The sequence below is a fragment of the Culex pipiens genome, chromosome 3 (genome assembly GCF_016801865.2).
Source record: "Culex pipiens pallens isolate TS chromosome 3, TS_CPP_V2, whole genome shotgun sequence".
In the NCBI taxonomy this organism is placed as follows: Eukaryota; Metazoa; Arthropoda; class Insecta; order Diptera; family Culicidae; genus Culex; species Culex pipiens.
In genome coordinates this window covers 10,232,950-10,260,504 of record NC_068939.1, presented here as the reverse complement: position 1 = coordinate 10,260,504, position 27,555 = coordinate 10,232,950, and the positions used below count along the sequence as shown (strand labels likewise).

Genomic DNA, 27,555 nt, shown 5'->3' with positions numbered 1-27,555 from the left:
TTCGAACATTCGAATTTTTAGTTAGAAAACTTTCCATTTCTAATTAAAAAATTAGCGTTGGAATATGTTTTACTAAGAGTTAACGTATCATTTAATGCTTTATTTTTAAATTAATTTTCAAGTAAAGGTTATGATTTTTCTCTCAGATTTTTATTTATTTATTTGAATTCGGAGCGAGACAAAAACTTGATTTTAAGATCGAAGCCTCATTATAAATACTATGCTGACACAAAAAAATGACAAAAAAAATCATAGAAAAATATATTTTTAAGCAAGGGTCCTGATTTTCGGTTTAATGAACAGAAACCACTCACTCATCGCCTATCCAGTCGTCGCCTATTTTAACCCGCTAGCATTCATGAGCGAATGATACTCGCAAGCAGCCAGCGAGTGGCCCGAACTGTTCACTCAGCGAACAAATACATCGTGAAAATTTTTGCCTACTCCGTCGCTCGACGACACTCACACACTACCATGCTCAGCGAAGAGCCATTCTCACAAAATGCCAGCGCGGCAGTCTTTTTGTCTTCACACCCTCAGTTTGCCATCAATTTGATTTTTTCTTGGTGGAAGTTTCTTTGAATGGTGTCTATAATGTTATGAAATCAAAATAAATGCACAATTTAATTGATAACATTGATTTTAGGCAACCCAAATGAATGAGTATAACGCAGCGCATCAGAGAAAAAATGTGTTCAGTTCAGAGTGATCGGTGACGTTCGGCCTGCCTGAGCCGTTCGGAGACTGAGCCGATCAGAGAGAGAAGGAGAGTAGAAGCGAGAGTGTTCGGGAGCGAATGGTGAGAAAGTGACAAACAGTAGGAATTCATCAGGGCAGTATCGCGTCGCCAGCTATTTGTGCTCCCGAATGGAGTGGTTGATTTTGAACAATCAGGACCCTTGTTTTTAAGTCACACAAGTTAATTATTTACATTTTCCTTTGACTATCTTATTCAATAAAAATATAATAGTTTTTAAAGCGTGGGAGTTTTTTTTATTTTCATCCTTTTAACTTCCTTAAAACTTTTTTTAGGTTCATTTATTAGTGTTAGGATTTTTTTTTTCAAATATTACATCCATTGATTTTAGGGATTTCAGATCCCCCCCCTCCCCCCTGTCACGCACTTTTCCTATACCTTTAACATGGGGTGTCACAAACCTCAGACCCCCCCCCCCCTTAACCCCTATTCTTGGACGTAATTTTTAAACGAACCCTTATGGATTAAATTTTATTGCGTTTTTTTTCGAATACCTACAAGATTGAAATAAGTTTCCTTAATTCAATTTTGATAATATTAACACAAAAAAATTTAAAAAAAAACCCGCCCACAACCGCTTCCAGAAAACAAAGTTCGACCCACAGGGCAAAAAGGTTGCTCTATAATTTCGCATTTTCTGAAAAAAATATTTTGATTTTTTTTATTTAGATGAAACTATTTCAATCATTAGTTTTTTCATACAAGTTTCCATATAATACCGAGGGCTGGTCATACAAAATGGGCATGTCAATTTTCGAAAATCTGTATAGAAGGGATTATTTTATATAAAAAAATTCTGAAAAAAGATACATGGCAAAACTATTTTTTTCAGAAAAATACAAAACAAAATTGTTTTTTACAATATGGGTATCAAATGATAGGGATTTTTTCATACATTTCGAAAGTTATAAAAACATAAAAAATAGATAAATTTTTATAATATTGATGTCGAATGATTAGAATTTTTCATGTATTTCTAAAGTTGTAATACAAATTTTTCAAAATAGTAAAATTTTTCACAACATTACGTCTTTTCTAAAAAATACAAAAAAAAATGCAATGGGTATCAAATGATCCTGACTTTTTCGTGCATTTTAAAAGTAATAACACAAATTTTTGAAAACGATCAAAGTTTAACAAAACTACGTATTTAAAAAATCCTATTAGTCCTATGAGTATTTTTTCAAAAATACTAGTTTTGCGAAAATTATGAGTTTTCTAAAAAAAAAAACAGTTCCCAATCATTTTATACCCGTTTTGAAAATAAAAATTTGAGTATTTTTTTCAAAAGACACAGTTTTTTGGAAATTTTGAGTATTTCGCAAAAAAAATATTAACACTTTTGAAATGTATGAAAAAAACGATCATTTGATACCCATATTGTAACAAAATTAAAATTTTAGTTTTTTTCGTAAATGCGTAGTTTTGTGAAAATGATAAGTATTTGAATAAATATGTGTTATCACTTTCGTCATGTATGAAAAAATCCCGATCATTTGATACCCATTTTGCAAAATTATAATTGCAATGGATAGCTGTCATCATCCCGATTCTAAAACACTATAATTTTTTAATGTTTGGATGATTTTTTATAGGATTATAGCCAATGTCTCTCATACAACGATGCCAGATTATTATATGACAGATCTGTATTTTCTTAAAAATAAATCTGTATTTTATCTGTATCATGTCGAATTAGAAATTATAGAAGAAATTTTTAAATTTTTAACAGTAGATTTATGCTTTTTAATCATATTACAGCATAATGCAATCAATAAATTGCTATAAAAATATAATCATTTAGAAAAAAAATCTGTATATATACAGATTTTTTGTGATTTTTGGGATCGAAAAATCTGTCAAATACAGATTTATCTGTATATCTGGCATGGATGCTCCCATATAACCAAAATTCCATAAGCTCTGTGCCCCCGTTTCTGCATGCCTCGGTTTTGCAACAGTCTGGACCCAGTGCCTGCAATTCCCGTTACAGTTTATATGGAATTCCATTAAGAATGTAACAGAAAAATCATAATCGGGTCCATACTGTTAATATTAAAGAATCAACAAGATATGAATAGTGCACAAAATGAGTTTTCTTAGCCCTTTCAAAAGAATACTTTCGATTTTGAACATTTGTTATTATTTGTTATAGAAAAAAGCAATTTGCTGCCAACTTTTGTATTGTTTCTTAAAAAAACAAATGAATATGATAAAATATTTGAAAACTGTAATATTTGTTTTGATTTATAATATCGACTTTTTATAATATTTTGCAGAATATCTACAAAATCACAGAACAGAACAAAATTTAAACATTAATTGAAAATGTTTGATCAACCAGTACATTCATATGAAAAAAAGTTTTATGAATATTTTTTTTAAAGATTCTAACGTCACTTATAGATAATTAAGAAAACTGATTGAGTGATTATTTTAGGGTTGCCAAATTGAGCAAGCAATTTCAAAATAATGGTTGAGGTCCTTTCGACCAACTCTTCAACCGTCGCACAAGCAAGCAAATGAGCTGATAACCAAAAATATAATTTCTTGTTTACAGTTATCCCACTTAAACGATTTTGCGGTTACCCACAACCATCTACCCGACCTTTTAATGAAACAAATTTGTTAGCTCGCCCGGCTACCCACAAATTGGCTAGCGTTGAGTCTCTGCACCTCCACACCGTACTCGCGCGCTGATCCAAATCTGATAAAACCTGAGGTCCCAAAAATAGGACAACTATTCGCTAAAACTGTGGAGCCATCAGTCCACTTCAGCGGCGCGTCGTCGCGGTCGATTGGCCGGGTCTTGGATGAGTTATGGTGGCCAATCCATCTGGTGGCCTCGACCATGAGAATAGCATTCTGCGGCGCATTTTGTAGAGCAAACAGTTTAGCGGTGGCGGCATGGTGGCGAAATTGAAGTTGCGGTGTCGAAAGGGTCTCCCTAAAGTCCTCCCCCAGACCACAGTCTAGCCACAGAGTTGGCGCGCGCAGGCCTAATGGCAGAGAAAGTACACGGTACACATAAAAGCGATAAAGATTAGAGCCTGGAGGTGATTTCGGGTTGTGGAGTTCGATGGCGTCGTGGAGAACTGAACTAGTGCAGTGTTCACCGAAAAAAAAACGTGGAGGAAAAACAAAGCATTGGAAAACAACATACATTTTCCCATTAAGTAATTGCATGAGTCGATCAGGTTCAAAACAATTATTAGCCATTATCTCGCAGCAAATATTTGTTCGATTAACTTAATCATCCAATTACTTGATCGATTGCGAAGAGCAAAGCATACCAGATCGATCGACGGTATGTGGCTTCCTCTGATACATGATACATGCTGCATAGTCTTGTTGTCTTGATGTGCCGCGAAGGCGCTTTGCCGGAAGGCTTCTGGTGCTGATGTGTGATATCGATATCATGAATGATTCCGCGAAAAAAAAAACTGACTGCAATTAGCGACAGAAAGTGAAGAAGTGGTCTCAAAACTTTTTTGTCCACAAAGTAATTGAAGCTGGACTTTTATTAAGAGAAGTTAAAGAGTCCACTCCGTACCACCTTCATGTACCTGCTGCACCGAAATGCAGTTGGACAACAACAGTTATCTTCTGACTTCAACGCAAACAGTCACGATTTTAGGTCTCTGACCCGTTTCGATGGGCATTCCAACACGCAAACGCAGACGCGTAGGGGAAAAAATATTCAAACAAATTATACACACACCTCGTGCGTTCAACCGGTCACCTAAATCTAATATTACAGAGCGACTACCTCGCTTACATACCAAGTTACACACGGAACAGCCTACGCCAGCTCTCGGACGAACGTTCTTCATTGAGTCCAGCTTAAACTGCTTCGCAGAAGAAAGTGTTTCTCCCCATAGCTCAAACCAGCAATTTGAATAATTTAATAGTTTTGGGTATTTTTTCTCCCCCAACAAATCTCGCTTTTCAAAAACCTGCGCTGTGTGCCACCTAAATCACTGTGATTGAAGCCATTCAATTCGTGGCTAATTTCTCGCCTAATTAATTCTTGCACCGTAGAGTGAAAATAATTATTGGTAATTGAAAGCAACCCCCTCACTCCAACCCAACCATCAGTACCACAGAAGATTGTGGAAGGTATACAAAAATTAAACGAAAATACATACCATCACAAGTTGTGGTGGTCTCCATCTGGGCTGATGGGTGGAGGCCGCACACACAGGTTTCCTTTTCTCGTTTTCGTGAATGAAACTGGGAAAACGATTCATTGGGATCCCGTGTTTGGAGAAGACCTGGAATGAAGTTATAGCGATCTCATCCAGTCATTTTGAATCTTTCTGAATAAAATAAATTAAGATCGAGTAAGAGTTGATTTTTGTTGAGGTTATACCCTCTCCGATTTCAATGAAACTTTGTAGACATGATATCCTAGGCCTATATAAGTCATTTTTGTGTATACTCGTTTTAATATTTACGTAAGCTTATTAACTATCTAGGTTTCTACTACACTGAAAAAATATTCTATTTTCAGTTGTGAGCAATGTAATTAGGCTTATATCTGTAAGCCCATACAACCAATTGAAATGCTTTCAAGGACAAACTTATGGGAAATTGGACGGGATTTCCGATGAAAATATTCACGAGACTGAAAAATCAAGTCTGTCATATAAAAATTGACAAAACCACCAAAAAACCTATATTTTCAACATTTTTATTTTGAAAACCGCTGTATCTTCACAAGGACATAGGATAATGGTCAATATGGAGATTTTTATGTAAAATTGTCTGGGGAATCGATTCCCGCGTTTGGTTTTTGAAAATTTTGACTTCTAGACCGCTTTTCAAAAAAACAGCATTAGTAAATGATTCTTGTTTTTTTTTTACGAGAGACATTCCATCCTGCATTTTTCGTCTGTCTTTTTGTGCTATTTTCACAAAAAAATTGAACGAAGAAAATACGTAAAGTTTAACTTTGAAACTAAAAAACCAAAAAATCTCATAGGAGTGGTGTGTATTTTTATTTCAGTGTATTTTTTCAGAAAGTCCGTCCAATTTCTTACAAGTCTGCCTTTGGCCACTTTTTGATACGATGCAAGCTTCGAGATACAGTAATTTTTAAATTACTAAATACAAAAAAGGTTTAAATAACTTACACCCTTCTCAAATGTTTTTTCGAGTACAATTCGTTCCATATACACAAAAATGGCTTACATCGGCCTAAGGTAACATGTCTACAAAGTTCCATTGAATTCGGAGTGGGGCGGGTACAAAAGTACCAGAAAAAATCTTTTCATTTGAGCTGGAATTGCTCATTATGAATTAGTTTAATTAATATTTGTTGTCCTGCCCACTTGATTCATTGATATCTATAGAAAACCTGATCAGATTATATTTTCCAACGTTTATTTTTAGATGTTCAGTTCAGTCAGTTCAATCTCCGCCAACTCATACAGCAGTTGCCCGACCCCTCTTTGAAAGGGGTAACTTTTGTCCCTGATCACGAATCTGAACTCCATTTTTCAATATCTCGTTACGGAGAGGCGGTACGACCCTTTATGTTTTTTACCATTCGAAAAAATACGTAATAATTTCCAGCATGAAATGCCTTATTTGAGAATGTGGTGTCAAAGGGACTTGACGCCCCATTTGTTGGCGTACACAGATTTCGGAATAAACGTATTTTTCATCGAAGAAATACAAAAATAGTTTGACAAATTCTTTGATTTTTCGCCTCATGTTTTAAGCATTTCTTGATAAAAAGTTTCGAATACTTGAAAACAAATTTACACTAGCTTCATTTATGATTTTTCAAACTTTTTGTGATTTTTTATTTTGGGCATCAAAAAATCACAAAAATCGGAATTTGTATAACAGTTCCAGCTGTCAAAATGCTTATCCGCCCTTTTCAAATTTTGCACCAGATATTTCTTAGATTGCCCTGAAATGACCGCAAAATTTAACATTTTATTTCACAAATCACTATAACAATTTGTCTAAACATTTCACCAAACAATTTGCCAGCTGGATCCCAACACAAGTTTCAATTAGAGCCCCGGGTTCAACTTTCCCGCAGCAATTAGTCCCAGTCAGGGCGGTGTCCCCTCATTAGACGAGCAGTACCTTTCTTTCACTCGCCACTGGAAAATTAGCCTGCAATAATGTGCAACTTAAACAACAGAAGGGAAAAACAAAAACACAGAGTTAAAACACTCTATTATGACCATCAGGTCTTTTCTTTTAAATTTCACCAATTGTTTGGACACAGCATGTCCACCAAGTGGCCAGCCACCAAAACCAGTCACAAAGATCTTAGAGAGATGCCGCAGCGGCGACGACGACCCACCGTGGTTTAGCAAAGTTCCCACGTGGTTCCCTCCCGAAAATCGTTTCGATAGCGAAAGTTTTTCACGTGCGCGGCGGGAATTTAATTTCAAAGCTTCCCCCGTCCCATTGTTCATGTGTGTGAGTGTTTAGAGCGCTTTAGTTTGGCCAATTTGTTGGACTCTCGCTTTCTCACCCTTTTTTTTTGCTGCTGCTACCGATGACTGTGGCGCGTAACCTTTTCCAAGCACACACAGACGCATCACGGTGTGCAGAAGAAAAGCCCTAGTTTGAGGAGCTTTCACTGTTTTTCTTGGCTTCGTTTTGGACACCGGCAGTTGGCCGCCCCCGCACCTGGAACTAATCGCTTCATTCTTGTGCAACCGGGCGAGGGAGTGGATTTGTTATTGTTGTAATTAGTCGCTTCTTTAATTGAGGATGGAAACGAAATGGAAATTAAGCTTGAGGAGGAATATTATTTATAATTAATTATTTTAAATAATTTTAATGATTTGTTCTCCGACAACAAACGATGAGCATTTGTCATTATCATGAAAATTTACACATACCAATTCAGTTTGCCTAAATTTGTTACAATTTTTTTCCAAAATGCCTATTTGGGTGATTCTCCGCCAACTCAACCGAAATTTGAAAAAGTTGCCCCGACCCCTCTTCGATTTGCGTGAAACTATGTCTTAAGAGATATTTTTTCCTTGATCACGAATCCGAGCTCCATTTTTCGATAATAGTTGCAGAGGGCTTGTATAACCGTTCTTTTGTTGAACATTCAAAAAAAGACGTGTGTTTCAATAATTTGCAAGGATAAATGTAAAAAAGATTTTTAATGTAAAATTTAGAGCGTCCAATAGAGCGTCCCGTTTCCAGGGAAATTTGTAAATTTCCCGGGAATTCCCTTAATTCAAGCGTAAGTATTTATTTTCTTACAACTTTTTAAATTAAATTTGCAAAAAAAATGAAAGAACCCAATTAAATTTCATTTAATTCAATTTACGGTTTTTATTGAACTAATTAGTTCGTCTGCAAATTCCATGTCATGGTTTATTTCAGATGATATTTATTTCTGAAGCATTCAAAACTGGGAATAGATCTTGGACAACAAAAATTACGATATTATGGAAAGAAAATAAACTATTAAAATTTTGGTAAGTTTTTGAAACGAAAATGGTTGCTGTATCATTTGAAAATAAGGTACCTCTTCCCGCCAAGATCAAAGTTAAGTTTTTTTTACGATTTTGTTTACAAAATTAGAATAAAATTTGATTGGTATTATTAAATGTCTCAAAAAGGGTTGTGAAAGAAGAATAAGGTTAATTTAATTAAAATGTTATCCTTAATCATATTTTCTTAAATTGGTTACAGAAACAAATATAAAAGCAATTTTATGGTTTTAGAGCATGGATTTTACTCACTGTCCAAACACTGTGATTTAAAAAATAATACATACTTCTGAACAACATTTTTAATGATATTTTGTACATATGTAAAGACAGCCTATAAATCTATAAAATTTAATAATTTTTATGAAATTGTATGTTTTTAAAGCAGTCAAGGAATTAATTGATCCTCACACTTATTTTGCCCATTTATGTTTTTATTCTATACATTTTTGTTGCTAATTATTATTCAGAACAATTTTTAATAAATTTCCGGGATTTCCCTGGTATTTTGCTAATCCAGGAAATTGGACGCTCTAGTAAAATTGAACGCCCAATTTGATGGCATAGTCAGAATTCCCAAAAACGTATTTTTTTTCTGCCATTTTTCATTACTCAACTGTAAAAAAATAGGGACATGTCATTTTATGGAAAGTTTTAATATTCTTTTTAAATTTGCAATAACCCAGAAGTGCATTTTTTATTTCATTCAGAACAAAACGTTTCATAAATAAAATTTGAGGTGCTCGATACTTCTTGAATCTACACCTAAATCCATGCTTTGTGAATGATCGTGTGCCTCTTTTGAAATATACGTAAAATTTTAAAAATGGATTAAATCAATAATCCCATATTTTCTCAGTCACGGGTTTTCGAAAAGTACCCCTAAGCGACCGTTCAACGAACAATATTTTTAAGTACATTGAAGCAAACTCCTTTTGTTGATACAGCAAAATCTCTGAAGTTGTATGCTCTACAACTTTGAACTTGTTACACTTTAGAAAATAACCCTGCAGTGTTACAAAAAAACACGAAAATTGAAAATGAAAAATTTTGTTCTGAATGAAAAAATTACCCTTCAGGGTTATTGCTAAGGCTACCAACTCTTGCTGATCTAAAATCCTTACATTTTGCCGATATGACCCCATAGTATAACAAAACTGTTTAGGAATTATTTAGATAATTCCTAAATGTCAAGACTCAAGTTTGCTGTAACGAATAATTTTATTTATCAAATCATCCTTTAAGAATCAAACTTACAGTTTAATAAAAGCAAAAGCTTTGGCTGATTTAAACAAGTTATTCAATTAAAAAAAAAGTTGTTATTGTACTCCTATATGAAATGAGACCCGAATAGTTTCACAATCAATTGCACATATAATTTCTTCCTTATTTTTATGAAAAGAGGGAGACAAAAACTTATAAATAATTTGTTGAAGACCTACGCGAGAAACTTTCTTTGATTGCGCCCAAGGTTTCTTTTAAACAAAAATTAAATAGAACCTCCAAAACTATATTAGCTTCAAAAGATGATTAAATTGTTAATTGATTATTGACTTTACATTGGATTACCATGCATTTATAAACAGTTAGAAAACGCAAGTTAACATCTTTGAAGTTGGTGTCAGTAAACGCTACAGTTTCGTCAAGGTATGGTAGAATTGGGTTCCCTTAACACGCTCCAATCGACATAATTGATTTTTCGCGAATCTAATGTAATTAAATTTGTAAATTTCGCTTGCTATGAAATCATCTGAAGCAATCTTACACATTTTTGCTACCCTTGGAAACTCACTATAATTCAATTTTATCGATTTCAGCGTGTGCAGGTTTTCCAAATCTAATCTTGCTTCAACATTTCTAAGATTTTTGTATGTTTTGCATTAATTTTGTATTCAAAATGTTTTATCAGGTAGAAAGCGTGGTGATCCGAAAGGCAAGATGTTGTTTTACGTAAGATTCCCAAACAAGTTCCGGGTTCAATGTCAGCATTTTTGCCGTTAAATAGTCTCATCCCCAATCGGCCCAATCAGCCGCAACTGCTCCAATTTAAACTGCCAAGTATTTAATCTCCAATTTCTATCTCTTTCTTCTCCTTCCCTCTCCCTGCAGGTGATGATAGCAAGTGGTCACGCCGCCAGCAGCAAATCCCAGACGCTGGGTGCGCCCTGTCAGCACGACATGGACTGCACCGACAGCATCCGCGGCAGCTACTGCACCCTGGAGGGCTTCTGCGAGTGCTCTCCGTTCTACGTGCGGCTCAACGAGACCAAGTGCCTGCCGTGTAAGAGATTCTTCGCTTCCAAGAACTGACCGCGCCGGAATCTCCGCCGGTTTTAATTGCGCCCTAATGGTTTTGTTTGAATTTCGTTTGCAGCCCAACTGCTGGAGAGCGAGTGTGTCCTGTCGGAGCAGTGCTCGATGCGTGTGGCTAACAGCGTTTGCGTCGAGAGCCGGTGCCACTGCGAGGACGGCTTCTTGCAGTTCCGAAAGCACACCTGTCTGTCACGTAAGTAAAGTTCAATTTATTTATGGGACGCGTGCTTTCTCACGATTAAGCCATTAAAAGGAGGGGGTCTGGGGAGGTAGCCGAGTTGTTACGGTGCTTTTTTTCTGGCTCAAATGTCTTGGGATCGCTCTTGAGTTGAGTTCAACGTTGAGACGAGCACTTCTCTCTCATTAGCGTTGACTGATGGACTGTTGACATTGGGTGTTAGTGTTAATGATTTGGCTTCCGAGAACCTATTAATTACCATAGTTTTTTTTTCTGTTTGTCAAGCTTTTAGAAAAGGCAGTTGTTTTCAGCTTCAAGATTTTGCAAGACCAACAGCATCTTGATCTTGAGTTCAAGTGTTGCGTGCCTTTCTGGAGCAATACTCGAAACTTCATCCACAATCGCTCCCATCAGTTGAAAGGAACGGATTGCATTGCTGCAAGTCATACCCTCTCTGGCCGAGGTTTCACTTCGAGTGCCGGTGAGAAACGTCCCGCACACCCCCTACATAACGGTCAGAATTAATTTCCGAACGCGTCTTCGAGACCATTATCGCGACCATCGGTCAACTCCAAGTTGCGTTACGTTTTCATCATTTCGGTAAAGTCGACTCTTAATCACCGACCATCAGCAGCAGCAGTGACAGGTATCTCCCACCGAGTAATGGTCGCAGAGATGTACAGCTATTAGCTAACGCAACCATCAACGGGTGACCAACTCTGGAGGCACCCATCGTGGACAACAACCCGCCTGAATGGTGTAATTAGGCTTCGTCGATTGTTCTTCGTCGTCGTCATCATTCAGCAGGTTGGGATTTGGAGCTCTGCTCTGGGACGTGGTCGTACCCAACATTCATCAACAAACTCGGTCAAACGCAACGGTTTCATGTGTAGTGCACTCACCCGGTCCGTTTGTACTTTTCGCCACTTGCCAGTACCTGGCGTGTCCGTTCAACTCGAGTACTGGACCCAACAATTTACGACCTATTTGTTGCTGTCCAGTGTTGAAGTACCTACCTATGGGAGTGAGTTGTAGGTGTAGGCAGTTCTGAGTTCTATTGTTGTTGCTGGCGATGGGAGAGCACTTAGCGTTGAAACCTGGCCACATCGTTTAAGCTGACTGTATGACTGAGTGGGGAAAAGCAGTGAAGCACAATGCTCCAGACAAGTGATCCGGACCAGTTTAAGTGATTGTCTGACATATGCAGAGCATGGGTTTCGTGATACAAATTATTAGATCGTGCATGATTATGTCAGTGTTACGTGGTTATGGGGTCCCACAACGGGTTTGAATGTTAAATTATGTCGGACATTGGGTTATGTCAAATGGTATGTTTGATAACCTGGCAGTTTGCGGAACCAGTTTTGCATAATCTGTTCCTAATTTTGTCAACCAAAAATTCATGCAACAGATTTCGTTTTGCTTCTGAATTCAGCTTTGGAAAGGTTGCAGAGCAAATTTCATGTTATAAAGAAGTTCACTCGGTCAAATTTCTGATGTGAAATTTGCTTAAAAATTGCGAAAAATTGATAATATTCTAGACCTAATCGGTACAGATTTATAAAAAATGTTATTTCAATGTGTGACATACAATCACAGTTCATGCCTACATTTGCAGTTGAAACGCCAGTTATCGAAAAATGATCTGCCACATTTTGTAGATCAGCAATCTTGGTAAACAAAACAAAATACTTTTAGCGAAACTCTGTTTTTTTTGCTACATTAATTTTATGATTTTTGCGGTTTTTTCCTTAACCCTCTACAACCTAACCCCGCCTTTAGACGGGCTTCGATCTAAAAAATCGCAAAAAATCAATTTTCCAACCGATTTTTGATCTTTAAAAAGCATTGGAAAGAAGAACTCTTAAAATTTTAGAAAATTTCAGGGTTGGAAGTTTAACTTGTTTTATGTGACTTTGCCAATGTTTTTAAAAATGTCATTTTTTTAGGGGTCAACTTTGGCTATGTTTTTTACTAACATTTCCTATATTTTCAGTAAAAAGAAGTATGCAATAATTTTTGTAGTGTCCCAGACTATGCCTCTACGCATTTTTTTGCAATTTTAATGATGATGGTGCGATTCTATAGCAAAAAATGTGTAAAACATGCAAAAAATTGAAAAAGTGACTGTAAAAACATGAAAAAAATAGATAGGCGAAATGTAATTATATTAGGTGGTAGAGTAAGCCAAATACTCCCAAAAACAAACAAAAACTAAACAAGATAAATGCAAATAAAAAAACAAAAAATGAAACAAGAAAAACATAAAACAAGAGAAGTGAAGTTTTTCGTGGAACAAAAGTTGCTCAAAATGACCTCCTAAACACGGGAAAAATAAATATTTTCGAAAAAAAAATTTGGGCAGTAGAGGGTTAAAACTGCTTTTAAATACTCTAGTCGATTGGTCTATTATCCTTCAAACTTTTGACTCTTACACATAATCTTTCACTATAAGTAATGTGTTTAGGAAGCTCGGGATGGATTTAATAATTCGTGCACTCTTCTTCTTCTCACTTTCATGAGAGTGAGAAATTCACTCACGAAAAAATAAAATTCTTTGGTAAAATATCTATATGTGAAGAGTGAATCCTACCTTAATAAGCTGATTTTTTTTCCTTAACAACTTTATGACCTTTAAATCAGACTACTTTTAAATAATTGTTTTTTTTTTTTTTTCATTGTACAGTCCAAACTCGATTATCCGAAGTTTCAATTATCGAGTCCCATACAAACCTTCGGATAATCGAATCACGAACACACAATTGTTTTTTCGTTTTTTCAAAGATCCAATTCGAGTTCTGCGACCCCATTTTAGTCAAATTTGAATAGTTGATTGCCTATTCAAATAAAAAAATAATAAAATAAAATGATAATAAAATGTGTGTTTTTTTTAAATATTTCGTCACTGCCATATTGGCCGTCATCTTGGATTAAAAAAAATAAATCACTTTAGCGTAGTTTAGGGGGCTCGATATCCGATTATCCGAAGTAATTTTTTTCCGAGGCCTTTGGATAATTCAGTCTGGACTGTATATTTATATATAACAAGTTTTTAACAAATTTTGCTTTCAAAGTTGAAAAATTAGCTTTATACCATTATTAACAACAAATTAAAGGATTATTTCATCAAACGAGACTTTCATACACTGCTGACAATCAATTCGAAATAGGAATTTGAGTTATTTTTGAAATGGTACCATAAACAAAATTTTCCTTTTAGCTTTTTGGGTGAGGTGTTTTTTTAATACCCCTGACTCTGGGAAGATGAAAACACACAAAAAAAAGTTAATTGGACCTTTAAAAACACCCTTTTTTGAGATTTGTTTTACTTACTTCTGACTTAAGGGGTAACATACATGTAGGAAATCACACAATTTTATATTACATAATATTAGTTCAATCCACTCAAAAGATGATTATTAATCAGTCCTGACAGTTTCATGAAGATATTTCATCATTAAACTGAGTAAGAGACGATTTAAGCTCAAAATTTTGAATGCGCAAAGCGGGCTGTCAAACTTTATTGGCGTTTTTCTCTAAACCCCGAGTTGATTTACGGGTGTCACGATATCTCGAGATGGGAAGGACCAAATTGGCTGAAATTTGAGGTGAAGACTCTCAAGATGTATCCCGTGTGCATGACGAAGCCCAATTTTTAAAATTTGCTTTTTAAAAAAATACAATAATCAAAAACTAACGGATTTTATAGGAAAAACACAAACATATTTTTTTTTAATAACTTTTTGAAAATCGTGCTTCGTCATGCACACTGAATCGGATTAACGAGTCTGCACCAAAATTTTGAGCCAATTTGGTCAAGACAGTGTTGAGATATCGTGGCACCCGTTTTTTGAAACTGCTAACTTGAAATTGCTATATCTCGGCAATGATGCAACCAAATGTTTTAAAATTTGTTTTGTTTGTAGGTAAAATTCTTTGTGTAAATATGGGTATTCGGCGCCGTCGCTCCGTGCCATACTTTCATACACTTAGGAGCCCAGGGCGGCGAAGTCCTTGTAGATAAAAAGGAAGACACTAGTGGTTGGTACTAGCAATGGTGGCCGACAGCTATAAAGTCAACTTCGTTTCGTTTTTTGTTTGTAGGTGAAAATGTATATTTTAATGCCCTGAAAAAAGAATTAAAAAAAGTTGAAGTGTGTGCTCTAACTAACCTCTGATATTTTTGCCGATATACATGTATGTAACCCCTTAAGGCGGATTTTCGAAAAACCTGAAAAGGATTTCATTTGTACTTTTTTGTTTGGCTGTAATTTTCTGGGGAGCTTTCACATGACCAAAGAAGGCATTTTGACTTATTGGTTTGTTCATTCAAATCTTCATACTTTTTCGGAAGCTGACCTGCAAAATAGTAAACAAAATATTAAAAAAAGTATCTCGGAATAGGTGTTTCAAATCAATTTGTTATTTTTTTCAGCAAAGATGTAAGTTATAATGAGGAAAATTAGAAGAAATAGTAACAGTCTAAAAAACCAGCCTTCAAATTACAATTTCCACAAAAAGTGCAACTTAAAACGTAAAACCCAAAAAGCCAAAATTTTAGTTTTTAACTTTTTTAAAAAATTGGGTTTGATTTTTAAATCTTGAGAATTATAATTCGAAAGAATAGGAAAATTTACAAAAACTTAATTTAAAATCTTTAAAATCAGACAAATAGCTCGGCTACTATCGTGAGTTGAAAAACAAAGGCATTGAAAAACTTGGCTTACTAAAAAATTTTATTTTTGTCAATTTTAATTATTTGCAATGCTCTAGCTTAGTATTTTTTCCGATTTTCAAAGTATAAATGAACAAATTTTAAAAAATTGTCTGGTTATAACTTAGAAATGGGACGTTTCATCGATATTTAAAACAAAGTATAATTGCTTGCAAATTTGATTTGCATTGAAATATGGTTAGTTACATGTTTTCAGAGTGCATATTCAAAATTTCTCAAAATTAGGTTTCTAATTATATCATATCTCTATTATCATTCCAACGCCCAAGGGTCCAAAAAAGTTGGAACGGGAACTTCAACTCAATGCCAATGGTTCTCGGGCATAACTCAACCAATCAAGATGATTCTTCTTTCCAGTGATTTGTTAGGATGTCTAAATGATTCTAGAACTTTGTAGAACTTAATTTGATCAAAACTGTATTTTTTGCGAACAAAAACACCGCTTTAACTTTTTTTTTCGCGTGTAAAAAAAATTCGCCCAGAATTCCGCGGAGGCAGTCGTTTTAAAAAAGGTGGAACGATGTTTTCGGTCGCAGAAATTACAGATTTGTTCAAATCAAGTTCTGCCAAATTTCAGGATCATCTAGACATTCTTACAAATCACTGGAAACAAGAATCGTCCCGATTGGTTGAGTAATGGCCGAAAACCAGCGAGTTGAAGTTACCGTTCCACCTTTTTTGGGAGGCTTGGGCGTCCGTGTAAGTTGGACATGCGTTGGGCGTTCCAGTGTTATATTGATATCTTCGTAAAAAAAATGGCATACTTAACTAAAGTTCAAAAGTTGCCTTTTTTGGTCAGTTACTACATTTTATAAAAAAAAGTACGGTTTAGCGGATTTAAAAAAAATGTTTTTTTTACTATAACTATTTTTAAAATTATCTGACCTAAAACTCATCTGACCTAAAACTTTGCTCAAGAAACCAATTTGCTCAAAAAGTTAAGTTTAGAGGTACAAATTTTCAAGTAACTACATATCATTTTTGTTTGGGCAGCTGCAGAAATGCGTACATGGATGGACCAATGCTTTTATTATTTATAAAAAAAACACACAACAAATCTTTTAAAAAATCAAGAAATCAACCGATTTTGATAAGAATTGCTCTTTGAGAAATGATTAGAAAATAACACTTTTCTCAGATTTTGGATCTGTAAGAATCATGATAGGGAAGATAACCAAACTTTTTTTTTATTAGGTCCAATAAACAAATGTAAACATTGAATGTATCCAGCTTACTTCGATGGATATTGTCATAAGGTGAGAAAGGGATACACTCAATGTTTACATTTATTTATAGGACCTGATAAAAAAGTTAAAAACTCTTCTTTTTCTAAAAAATATAGGCTTTTACTTGTTAATTGTGACTTTGATAATGTTTAGAAAATTATATTTTTAAAAGTATGTTTCAACGAAATTTGTTACAACTTATATTTATTGACAAATAACAATGACGGCAGGTTGAAGAAAAACCAAATAAAAAAAAAAATACATAGGCTTAGTCAGTCAAATGTATCTGAAAATAATCAAATTGAATGCAAAATATCTAAAAGAAGAAAATTAAGCTGCCTTAAAAAATAATATGAGGGTGGGAGTTAATGGATTGTTTTATCATCTTGAAAATGGTTATGTTAATTGAACAATGATCTTTTTAAATGATATAGCTAGATGCAGATTTTATTATTTGTTATATAAATTCCAAATAAAATTAAAAAAAGCCAGCCAAATCTCATAATTTTAAAATACTATTATCATATGAATGTTCTAATCTTCGTTCCAATTTTTTTGGCGTTTTTGTCACAAAAGCCCTTTAACGGTGCACATCAACCAGAGCTTTTGCACCAAGATTTTTGTTACATATTTTTTAATATCTTCCTATTGATTTTTTATTGATAATTTTTTTATTCATCCCCTAATTTACTGTCTTTAAAACAATTACAACAAGCTTTGGCTATTTTTACAATCGAATTGTTGCCGGATTGGGTCCGTAAGTTTGACAATTTTGGAATAAGAAGAAAACAACTTCTATGGTTGCTGTGCATCCTTAAAAAAATAATAAATTCAATAAATAAAAAATTTAAGACATGCAACCCGCAAAAATATAAAATTCTTGAGAATTAAGAATCCATTGATGATGTTGAAATAGTCATTTCCAAAAACAAGGCCAACCGTTTTCCCGCTGCTCACGCAAACCATAAGCCACGGTTCGCCTTTCCTTCCAACTTCCCTGTAGGTCGGCATTCGTGGTCGGCACGTTTGTTGCTCTTTCCTCGGAAAATGCAATTTCCCGCCAAAGGCAGCGCGGCCCGTTGTAACGCGTGATTTGATGTGTAAGAGGTCAGTTTTGCCGCCACATTATCCGCAAATAATGATGGGCTTTGGCAAGGAAATACAGCAAAAACAAAATCAACTTCTCACTCATGTGTGATTGTGCAAAGTGTTTGTGGCGGGAAAAATATCGGAACTTTTTGCTGCAGAACTCCGCGTGTGTGTGTGTGTGGCTTGGCCGTAATCCACCACATTAAAGGCTCTTTCACTCTGATTGACACAGCGGGATCGCGTTTTCCTCCTGCTTCTTGCTGTCCATTTCTAAGAAGACGCAATCTTTCTCCATCACTGATGGATATGTTCGCGAAATGCTTTTGTGCAAACGATGATAATGGGCCATTTAGACGGCTCTCCGATCGTCATCCGCTAGGTTTTATGCTGGGTGTTTAGGGGAGACTCATGGTGAATAAGCATTTGATTTTGAGGAGTTAAATTTTAAAAGAAATAAAAAATTCATTTATATAATCCCTACATCCAAAATTGAACAATAACATCATACAAATTAACTCTTCACGCTCTCCCCTATGCAAGAATCCGCATCAAGTGGGAGCGAATGTGGGGTTATGGTAATTGTCCATTAGAAAACGATTTGCGCGGATCGTCAGTCACTCCACCAGACACCGCGATCCACGTTCAGTACCGCATTGCTCCAGAAACCATTGGAAAAATGCAAACAAACAAATAAATAAGCAGAAAAGCTCTTCCACGAACCGTCCGAGCCCGTCGGCTTATTTGGCTTTGCCGATCCCTTGAACGCGTTGGCTTGGCCGCAGGTTGACGACCGGTCCAGAAACTTCTAATTGTGCCGAGTTAATGCAATTGTCACCACCCACCGCCCAGCATCTTTGGCGGTACCGCAACATCAAGTGGCAGATCGAGGGAGAGAGAGAGCATAAATAAGGCGTGCGAAATGTGATTACATCGCAAAAGTCTACGCGGAGATCTTTAGGAGAAAGTCACAGTAATTAAATTTGGCAGAAAATAATACTTTTAAATTGATTGAAAATTCAGTCAAAATTTAGATTGTAAACACGCAATTAAACGAAAAAAAATCATTTTTCACAGTGCACTTCACGGAAAGCGAAAAGGGGTTCACCGGTTTGTTTGCCCAACTCAGTTAAGTGGAAATTCCATCGGAACAGAAAAATGCAACCTTGATCGTGAAACCGGCAAACATTTGCATTCGCGCAAGGTCTCTCTTGGCGCGGCAATAATGATGGGATGATGGCGGGAAATTGGCTGCCTCCGGTGAAGCATCTTCAATCTCGCACCCTCGCCCCCTCAGGATATTGTCCATCAGGGCTTTGGCTGTAATTTGTTCCCGTGCTACGTCGTGTTGGTGGACGTTGTAATAGGCGTTGAATTGCGGGGTTAGATTAGATTAGGGGGAGAAAGATAACAAGAAAATCAGCTGCCACTTAATAATTTTAAGTGATGAACTTTTGCAAATATTGACAGGTCATAGGTATTGTGAGCCATTGATTTTAACACAAGTTTGAGATTTATTGTATTTTATTTTTTAACCAATCAAAATCTAATTAAGTTTTTACCAATATTTAGACCATTTTAATAACCAAAATGGAAATAAATGCGCAAAAAAAATATAGCTAAGGCTTCCAACTCTTATAACTTTAATAGTCTGAAGATTTTTGTTGATATTTAACTCAAGTTTGACTGATATAGTGTAACAAAACTCGAATTTGACGAAACATTTTTTCCGTGATTCGATTATCGGAAGTAAGGTTGTTAATGATAAAATTATCGAGGTTCGATAACGAACGATAATCTATTTTATCGTTATTTCGATAATTCTATCGTTCATACCACATTTTTAATATATTTCTAAAATTTACCTTATCTAACCAAATCATGTTAAATGTCCAATGCTTTCACTAAGATTTTTTTAATATGGTAAATTTCAAAGTTTAAATACTCAAAAAAAAGAACAGTATACTGAATTTTTTTTCAAAAATTCTCCTTTTTTTATAAAAATAATTTGCTATATAAATGATAAACGAAGCGAATTTTTTAGGCATTTTCACTTTATGAAGGTTTTTTTTTGTGTAAATAACAATTTTTTTTTTTTGCTTCATTAGAGTTGGTAAAAACATATTTTTTTAAAGAAAATACCGTATTTTTTGAAAATACTCAAACGAAGCAAAATTTTGTATGCATTTTCACTTTATGAAGGGTTTTTTTTTTGTAAATAACACAAATTTTACGTATTTTTCAAAAAAATCAGATTTGAGTATTTTACAAGTACGGAATACATTGAAAATGCATTCAAAATTATTATTTAAAATTATGAGAATTAGGGTAATTTCGAAAAATATTCGGTATTTTGTGATACAAAATACAAACAAAATTTCACTACGTTTGATACCCATATTGCGCATTATGTAAATTTCAGTATTTTAGCAATTGGAAGAATGTTCATTTTATTCTTAAACCCCCCCCCCCTTCCCCACCCCATCAAAATCGGCCCGAAAATCAAGGGGTAATTTTTTTTAACTTCAACATTGTATCGGAAATTCAAATGCAATCAGTTTAAATCAAATTAAAATGCATTCCCCTGTGTTTAGAATCATTTTAAGCATGTTTGGATTAATTCAAAAATCTTAAGAATTTTTTGAAAATTTTCGGTACTGTACCTAAAATTTTTGTTTTCGTCTATTCTTACATTTTTTTAAAACACTTTTTTCATTTTATTTGATTTTTTATATTTTTTTGCCCCCCCTCCCCCTCGACCTCGGGCAGAGCCGAGGGACAATTTTTCTAATGTTTGCATCGGCCTTATGATAATTTGAGTAATTTCGAAAAACATGGTATTTTAGGATAATTTTAGTATTTAAAATAAAATGTGTAAGGAAGCGATAGTGCATTCAAAATTTCGCTTCTTTTGATACTCAAAATCCGAATGAGGATTATTTATGAAAATCTTAGTATTTAAAAAAATAATAAACCAAAATTTTGCTTCGTTTGACACCAATAATGCATTTAAAAATAATCGAGTATTTCGAAAAAAAAGATGGTATTTTTTGAAAATTTGAGCTTTTTACTGAAAACACCAACACAAGTAATAACAGACAAAATTTGGCTTCGTTTGATACCCACATTGTAAATTATCAAAATTCGAGTATTTTTTTCAAAATACACGGTATTTGTAAAAATACTTTGAAACATACTACATTATCGAACAATACATTCTTAGTGAAAGCATTGAAAAATTTCCATTATTTGAATTAAAAAATAGCTTTAATATTATGTTATTAAGCAATTTATCGTTAAGCTTCATTAGGTTTGACAAAATACTAACTTCTTTCAATGAAAAAATCGTCCTTTACATTCTAGCCTCGTATCTGGACGGACTTTGATCTAACAAAAATCGTCGAAATTCAATTTTAAACCAATGTAAGGTTTTTCAAAAAGCAAAGAAAATAAAAAAATCGACTTTGTATACTTGCCAATGTTATGAAAATGTATTTTATTTCAGGTGTCAAAATGCGAATAAAAAAGTGTATAATGATAAAGAATGATGTTTTTCGTAGAACAAGTTGCTCGAAATGACCTCCACGGCAAAAAGAAAAAAATAATAACAAGTCGAACAAAATTAAGGCAGTAGATGTCGCATCAAGACAAGATTTGCCTTCTTTATCTTGAGCAAAGCTGAGAAAAGTTCCAATTGAGGTGAACCGCAATCATGTGTGGGTTTCTATCAACTTATGAAGAACTGTTTGGGTGTAAAAGGAAGGGCAGAACAATCAGATTATAATACTTTAACTTTCGAAGAAATTTTGTCAAATTGAATAGTTGAAACCTTCTACAATATGTTTAAACTATGGTTCGCATTTATCTCACTGATAAGCTTCTGTAACAGTGAAAGTGTTCCTACCGATAATTGCAATGGCTTTGGATACGAATTACTCTTAGCTCGGATGGACAGTTTTGAATACAAGTATGTAATTTCAATTTTTTGTACACAAATTCACTGTATTATTGTAATTTATATCAAGGATTTTGGAAATGCTTGGAGAATTAAAAAAGCAAGGTGAAACTATTGCATACAATCAAAATATAAGCAATCAATCCCCTTCATGGTAAGACATTCTTGTAAAAATTTGAATTGTTGAGTTAATGTTAATTTAATTTAAGTGAAACTAACATCGAGAAGCAACCAAATTTGATAACAAATGAAAACACTTCAAACAACACGATCGGCTCCTGTGAAGAAGAGCGCTCCCGCAAGTCCGGACCGTACATGCTGGCAGTCGGGAGCTCAACGTCATTCCGCGTTTACTGTGAGCAAAATCTGCACAGTGGAGGTTGGATTGTGATTCAGAATCGATTCGATGGTTCGATTGATTTTTATCGGAATTGGACTGACTATAGGAATGGATTTGGGAATTTTAGCGGGGAGTTCTGGTTGGGACTGGAGAAAATTCACCTGGTAGGGTTATTTTTAACTTGAAATACCATTTTTATTCAACATTAATTTTCAGCTCACATCGGTGAAACCAAGATTGTTACTGGTTTACTTAGAAAACTTTGACGGTGTCTCCAAGTTTGCAGTTTATGACGACTTTAGCATTGGCAATGAAAATGAAAAGTAAGTTTTGAAGTCTGTAACGAGACTCTACGGTACATTGGACGATTCGTTGGCTGTGCACAAAGAAAATACTTTTACTACACGAGATGTTGATTCTGCACATTGTGTAAAGTTGTTTCTGGGGGCTTGGTGGAATTCTCGACAATGTTATTACAGGTTTGCTATTTTAATGTTTAGTTTTAGCAAAATTACTAAACCTGCATTGTTTTATATTTTAGTAACTTAAATGGACCATATTTACCTAGTAAAATATCAGACACGAGATCCATGAACTGGTATGGATTTTCCAATGATCATGAAAGTCTGAAGATTTCTAAAATGATGATCAAGTAAATCAATTAAATTCAATAAAAATATCCACTAAAATTTAGGAAATCAATCAAGCTTTTATAGTAAAATAAATTTCTTCTCATCCATTCGGAACTCATCATCAATTCAAAATCGTGCCATTTGGCGATGGAAACCAGCAAGAATTGCCAATAAATTTCCCATCGATTTACGATCAATCCGTCGATTGTGATCTATCGTTTATCTCACAATCGAATGCGGTAGCTTAAGACAAGTTGACTTTTGCTGGATTTGCATACCCCATTCACCGGCAATCGGCAAGATAAACAAATGTGTGTACGATTCAAAAGAAGCCAGTTTTCAATTCGATTGGCTCTCACTGCTGCGGCTCCAAGACACGACCACCGCCGAAGAGTACCGCTAAGTACGGATCGATCTGTTAAGGAGGCTCCTCTCGCGTCTTCTTCCGCAAGTAGGTAGCCGCTTCGTTCGGTTGAAGCTTTTCACTTTCTCTGCATCAATCAGGTTTCAGTCCAAATTTGATTAAGTGATAGAGAGCGGCAGGAAAAGTGGTTAACCTTCTTCTTTTGCTTCTTTTTTTTGCGAGTGTGGCTAAAATGTTAGTTTACTGCAAAGTATCGGATCTTCAATTGTCATATTTCGCGCAGGTTGATTCGCCGGAAGCTAACTTTCCTCAGATCATCGAACCCGGGTGGAGTCCCCCAATCAGCTCGATTAGATCAATAGTTTCGTGTGCGATAAACGGCTCGGAGGCACCATCGACCTCAACTTCTATGTTGGTGCAGCTTAAATATCCACGAGCTGCTTCCAGTCAGCGCGCCGCAGTGGTGGAAAACGAAAAAAAAATACTGAGAGCGCACAAGTTCATTCCGTTAATGAGCTAGTTAATCGGTAAGCCCCGTATAATCAGAAACTGTGCTGCGCGAGCCGGCAGAAGTAGAAGAAAGCTCTTTTGCCGATGCTGTCGTCCGAAAACAAAACTTCCACTACGGAGTTAGACTGGGAGATTGCGTGGTTGTTGATTAAAATTGATCTGCGGTCTAATTTTAATTAAATCGGATCTCGTTGCACGCAACCAAGCTGAATCGGGTAGAATTTTGAGGAAATGGAAAGCTTGAGCTTCAAACTAGGAGGAAATTGGAAAGATAGATTTAGCAGGTGAACGAGAAAGAGCACGGCGAGGTGAGATTATATGATTATCTAAAGAATAAGAACAAGGCAGGTGTATGATGTTTTTCTTATTTTGCTTCGAACTCGTTCTATATTTATTTAACGATTCAACACAAAGAGTTTATAGACTTAAAACAATAAGCAGAGAGATATGACGAATTAGGTCACCGATTTTTTCTAGCTCAAAGAAAACCTTGCTTAGATATAATGAATGCAAATTAAATCAAGTAGATTTTCAAAAGTTATTTAATCATCATTCTTGAAATCTTCAAATTTTCATGTTTATTGGAAAACCCATGCCAATTCATTGATTTTGTATCGTCCACTTTTAAGGTTAAATATGGACCATTCAAGTTGCTAAAAAAATAAATTATATCTCAAAAAAAAACAGGGAAACAAAATTATCACCATGCAAACTTACCTGTAATAGCACTTCTTAGAGTTCCACCAAGCTCCAAAATATTTATCAACACATAGTGTAAAATCAACATCTCGAGTCGTAAAAGTACTTTCTTTATGAATCACCAATGAATCGTCCAATGTTCCATAAAGTCTAAGGACGTTTTTAAGTATATACTTTTCACTTTCGGAACCAACTTCAAAGTTATCGTACACTGCAAATTTAGAATTTCCTCCAAAGTCTTCCAAATAGACTAACAACATTCTTGGTTTTTGTGATGTTAGCTGGAAAATTACAATCAAACGTATAATATTTTAAATTTCAACCCATTTAAACCACCATACCAAATGAATTTTCTCCAATCCCATCCAAAATTCTCCACTCAAATTGCCAAACCCCTCCTTGTAGTCGACCCAATTCCTGTAAAAATCAACCGACCCATCGAATCGATTCTGAATCACGATCCAACCTCCACCCTGGAGCCGCTGTTCGCAGTACACTTGAAACGCAGTTGAATTTTCCACCGACAGCGAATACTGCCCGGACTGTTTCGTTTGCTCGTCCTCGCAAGAAGCTATCGTTTTCGATTTTTGAGACTGCACAGCTTTTCCCTTCGCCAGAACTTCCGCAAGTTTGCTATTGTCAGAGGGGTGCTTTTTTGGTCGCAACTCAAAGATTGACTGCTTGATAGCGTCATGATTTGCAGTCATTTTTTGCTGCTCCAAAATGTCACTGAAATTAATTATTAAAATTGTTGAAATCGAAGCTCAAGCTAAATTTAATCAAACAAACCTAGTTTGATCAAGAACATCCTGTTTGTTTCTATTTTGGTTGTATAAAATGGCTTCACTATGTTCTTTCATCTCCACTTGCATCTCCAAGATTCTAAAAAAATAAATTTGAATAATGATTACGATTTGAAAATAAGCTCTTTTTTGATAGCTTACTTGTACTCCAGAAAGTCCATCTTAGCCAAGAGTAGCTCGTATCCAAAGCCATCGGAACTGTTAGTCGGGAAGCCTTCAGCGCAAAAACTAGCCAATAAATATAGCACAAAAAACCAAAAGAACATTTTAAAAAATGGCACACATCTGCTTCATTGGGCAACCAACTCCTAACTGATGCAAAGGATGATTACGTTGATTACTTTTATACCACTGTTAGTTCTGTCCTGCATTTTGTGGTAAACCACATAAAACTGATTTTTTTTCTTCATGATGAGTACGTCATGCTTAAGGTTGCGCTAATTTTAAATACAGAGGGTGGTTTCGCAATATTTTTAACATGGGTTTTTAACACATTTCTCAAATGAACAATTTTCCATGAAAACCAAAAATGGATTTCATTTGTTTTTTTTTTTTTTTTGCTGAGACTTTTGAGAGGCCAAAGATGACATTTTGCATTATTTTGTGATCGATTAGGTGTCTTAAGCAAAATTGTAGGTTATGATGAGAACAATTAGTTTGAATAGTTAAAAAAGAATAACTGATAAACATTTAAAAACAAAAAAATCAACATTGAGCCACTGTATTTAAAAGAATTTCACTAAGATCAAAAATATTTTCAAACAGGTGAAAAATCAACATCTCGACACATTGCGGAAATAAATTCTGCTCTTTAAAAATATAACCACTAATAGTCTTCACTTCTTCAACGAACCAAAAAAACACAGCTTTAAGGTTACAAATTAGCATGGCTTTTTTAACTGAGTCTGCCTGTGTGGATCAATCGGACCGCGCACTGGACTCACAATCCAGAGATCGCTGGTTCGAATCCCGAGGCGGACGCAAAAAATTCTAAGTGTAAATATAGGTATTCGGTGCCCTCTCCCCGTGCCATACCTTCACACTTAGGAGACCCGGGAGGCGGAGTCTTGTCGCAAAAAGAACGATACACACCTGTGGAACCGTTGACGAAACCGCAAGGTTTAAGAGGTGTTACGTCGATTCCGTTTTTAACTGAGATGCTTTTTTTTTAATTTCATAGTTTTTAAAACGTCTTTTAAAATTTTCAAAAAATTATGTTGAAAACCAAAATTATATTCACTATTGAAAAGCAATTTTCATATTACCGATTTCGGGTTTTTTGGGTTTTGCAATTTTCAAGTTGACGCCACTTGAAGGTTAACTCCAGGTAGAAAATTACATTTTTGTTTTATTTTGTAATAGTGTCCATTAGGGTTTCTGAAAAAAAAACCAATGCTTCTGAAACCTTTGGGATCACCCAGTATTTGAAAGGTATATCAGGAACAATGTTTCCATTCTACAAAAATTCCCAAAAGTCGTTTGCCATTTCGCGTCTCGTTATTTACTAAACAATTACAGATTAAAATGTAACTTCAGTATGGCAATATCCATATAATATAGTTTCTAAAAGCTATTTAAAAGTTATTTTAACAGCCACGGCGTGCCGATCGATATGGGAATCACTTACTATGATGATCTATAAAGGGAAATGAAATGTTCTGGGAGAAATTTTAAACACCCAAAGTCCTACGAAATTAAGGTTTAAAAACTTGTATTTTTTCTTTGGTGCTGGCTTGTGTCTTGTACCAAACAAGCACAAACATAACAAAAACTATTAGATTTTTATAAACAACAGTTTTACAATGCCCTGGGCTTTGTCATAATGATTAATATAGGTTTGATGCCTGCACAATTTTTTTTCGTATTTTTTTTTTTATTTTCTTACTTTAAACATCAAATTAGAGTTCTGCGTCCCCATTTTAGTAAAATTTGAATGTTTCATCATTGCCATTTTGGCCGCCATCTTGGATTTAAACATTCTAAATCACTTTAGAGCAGTTAAAGGGTCATACTAAAGCTCAGCAACCAAAAATAAGACAACGAAAAACAATTTTTTTTTCGTGATTCGATAATCTGAAGTGAAATTTTGCCAAGGCCTTCGGATAATCGGTTCTAGACTGTATTGATTGACACTATAAAAAAAGTTTTTTTTTATATTAACGAAGTAATTAGAAAAAAACTGGGGAAAAATATGATAAAATATCAATACAGATCAATACAGATACAGATAAGGTTCCTAGCTAAAGTTCGACGAAAATTATAACTTTGAAATATATTTGCAACTGCCTTCAAATAACTTTTTGAAAAAAATAAGATTCTCTTTTTTCATTAAATTATTTTTATTGGGTCCTTTTCGGTGCTGGGACCTGATAAGGAACGAGTCGGCTACAGTGATTACATTTTAAATTAAATTAAGATTCTTAACAGAGAAAATGATGAAACTAATTTTTATTATGTTGCCGAAAATCGACAAGTT

The 27,555-nt window shown here is 34.9% G+C and overlaps 2 protein-coding genes across 2 annotated transcripts in view; one reads left to right on the top strand and one right to left on the bottom strand.

The window, feature by feature from the left end:
* Positions 1-27,555, top strand: part of LOC120424376 (uncharacterized) — a 99,527-nt gene that overhangs the window by 47,272 nt on the left and 24,700 nt on the right. The window contains exons 2-3 of the mRNA XM_039588473.2: positions 10,348-10,519; positions 10,613-10,744. Coding sequence (XP_039444407.1) covers positions 10,348-10,519; positions 10,613-10,744 — 304 coding nt within the window. The remainder of the gene's footprint in view (positions 1-10,347; positions 10,520-10,612; positions 10,745-27,555) is intronic.
* LOC128092284 (ficolin-1-like) lies at positions 24,059-25,468 on the bottom strand. The gene is made up of 5 exons (XM_052709476.1): positions 25,221-25,468; positions 25,066-25,158; positions 24,618-25,005; positions 24,295-24,557; positions 24,059-24,230 (listed from the first exon to the last, which is right to left on the bottom strand). The coding sequence occupies exons 1-5, from the start codon at positions 25,343-25,345 to the stop codon at positions 24,116-24,118; spliced, it is 984 nt and encodes a 327-aa protein (XP_052565436.1). The 5' UTR covers positions 25,346-25,468; the 3' UTR covers positions 24,059-24,115.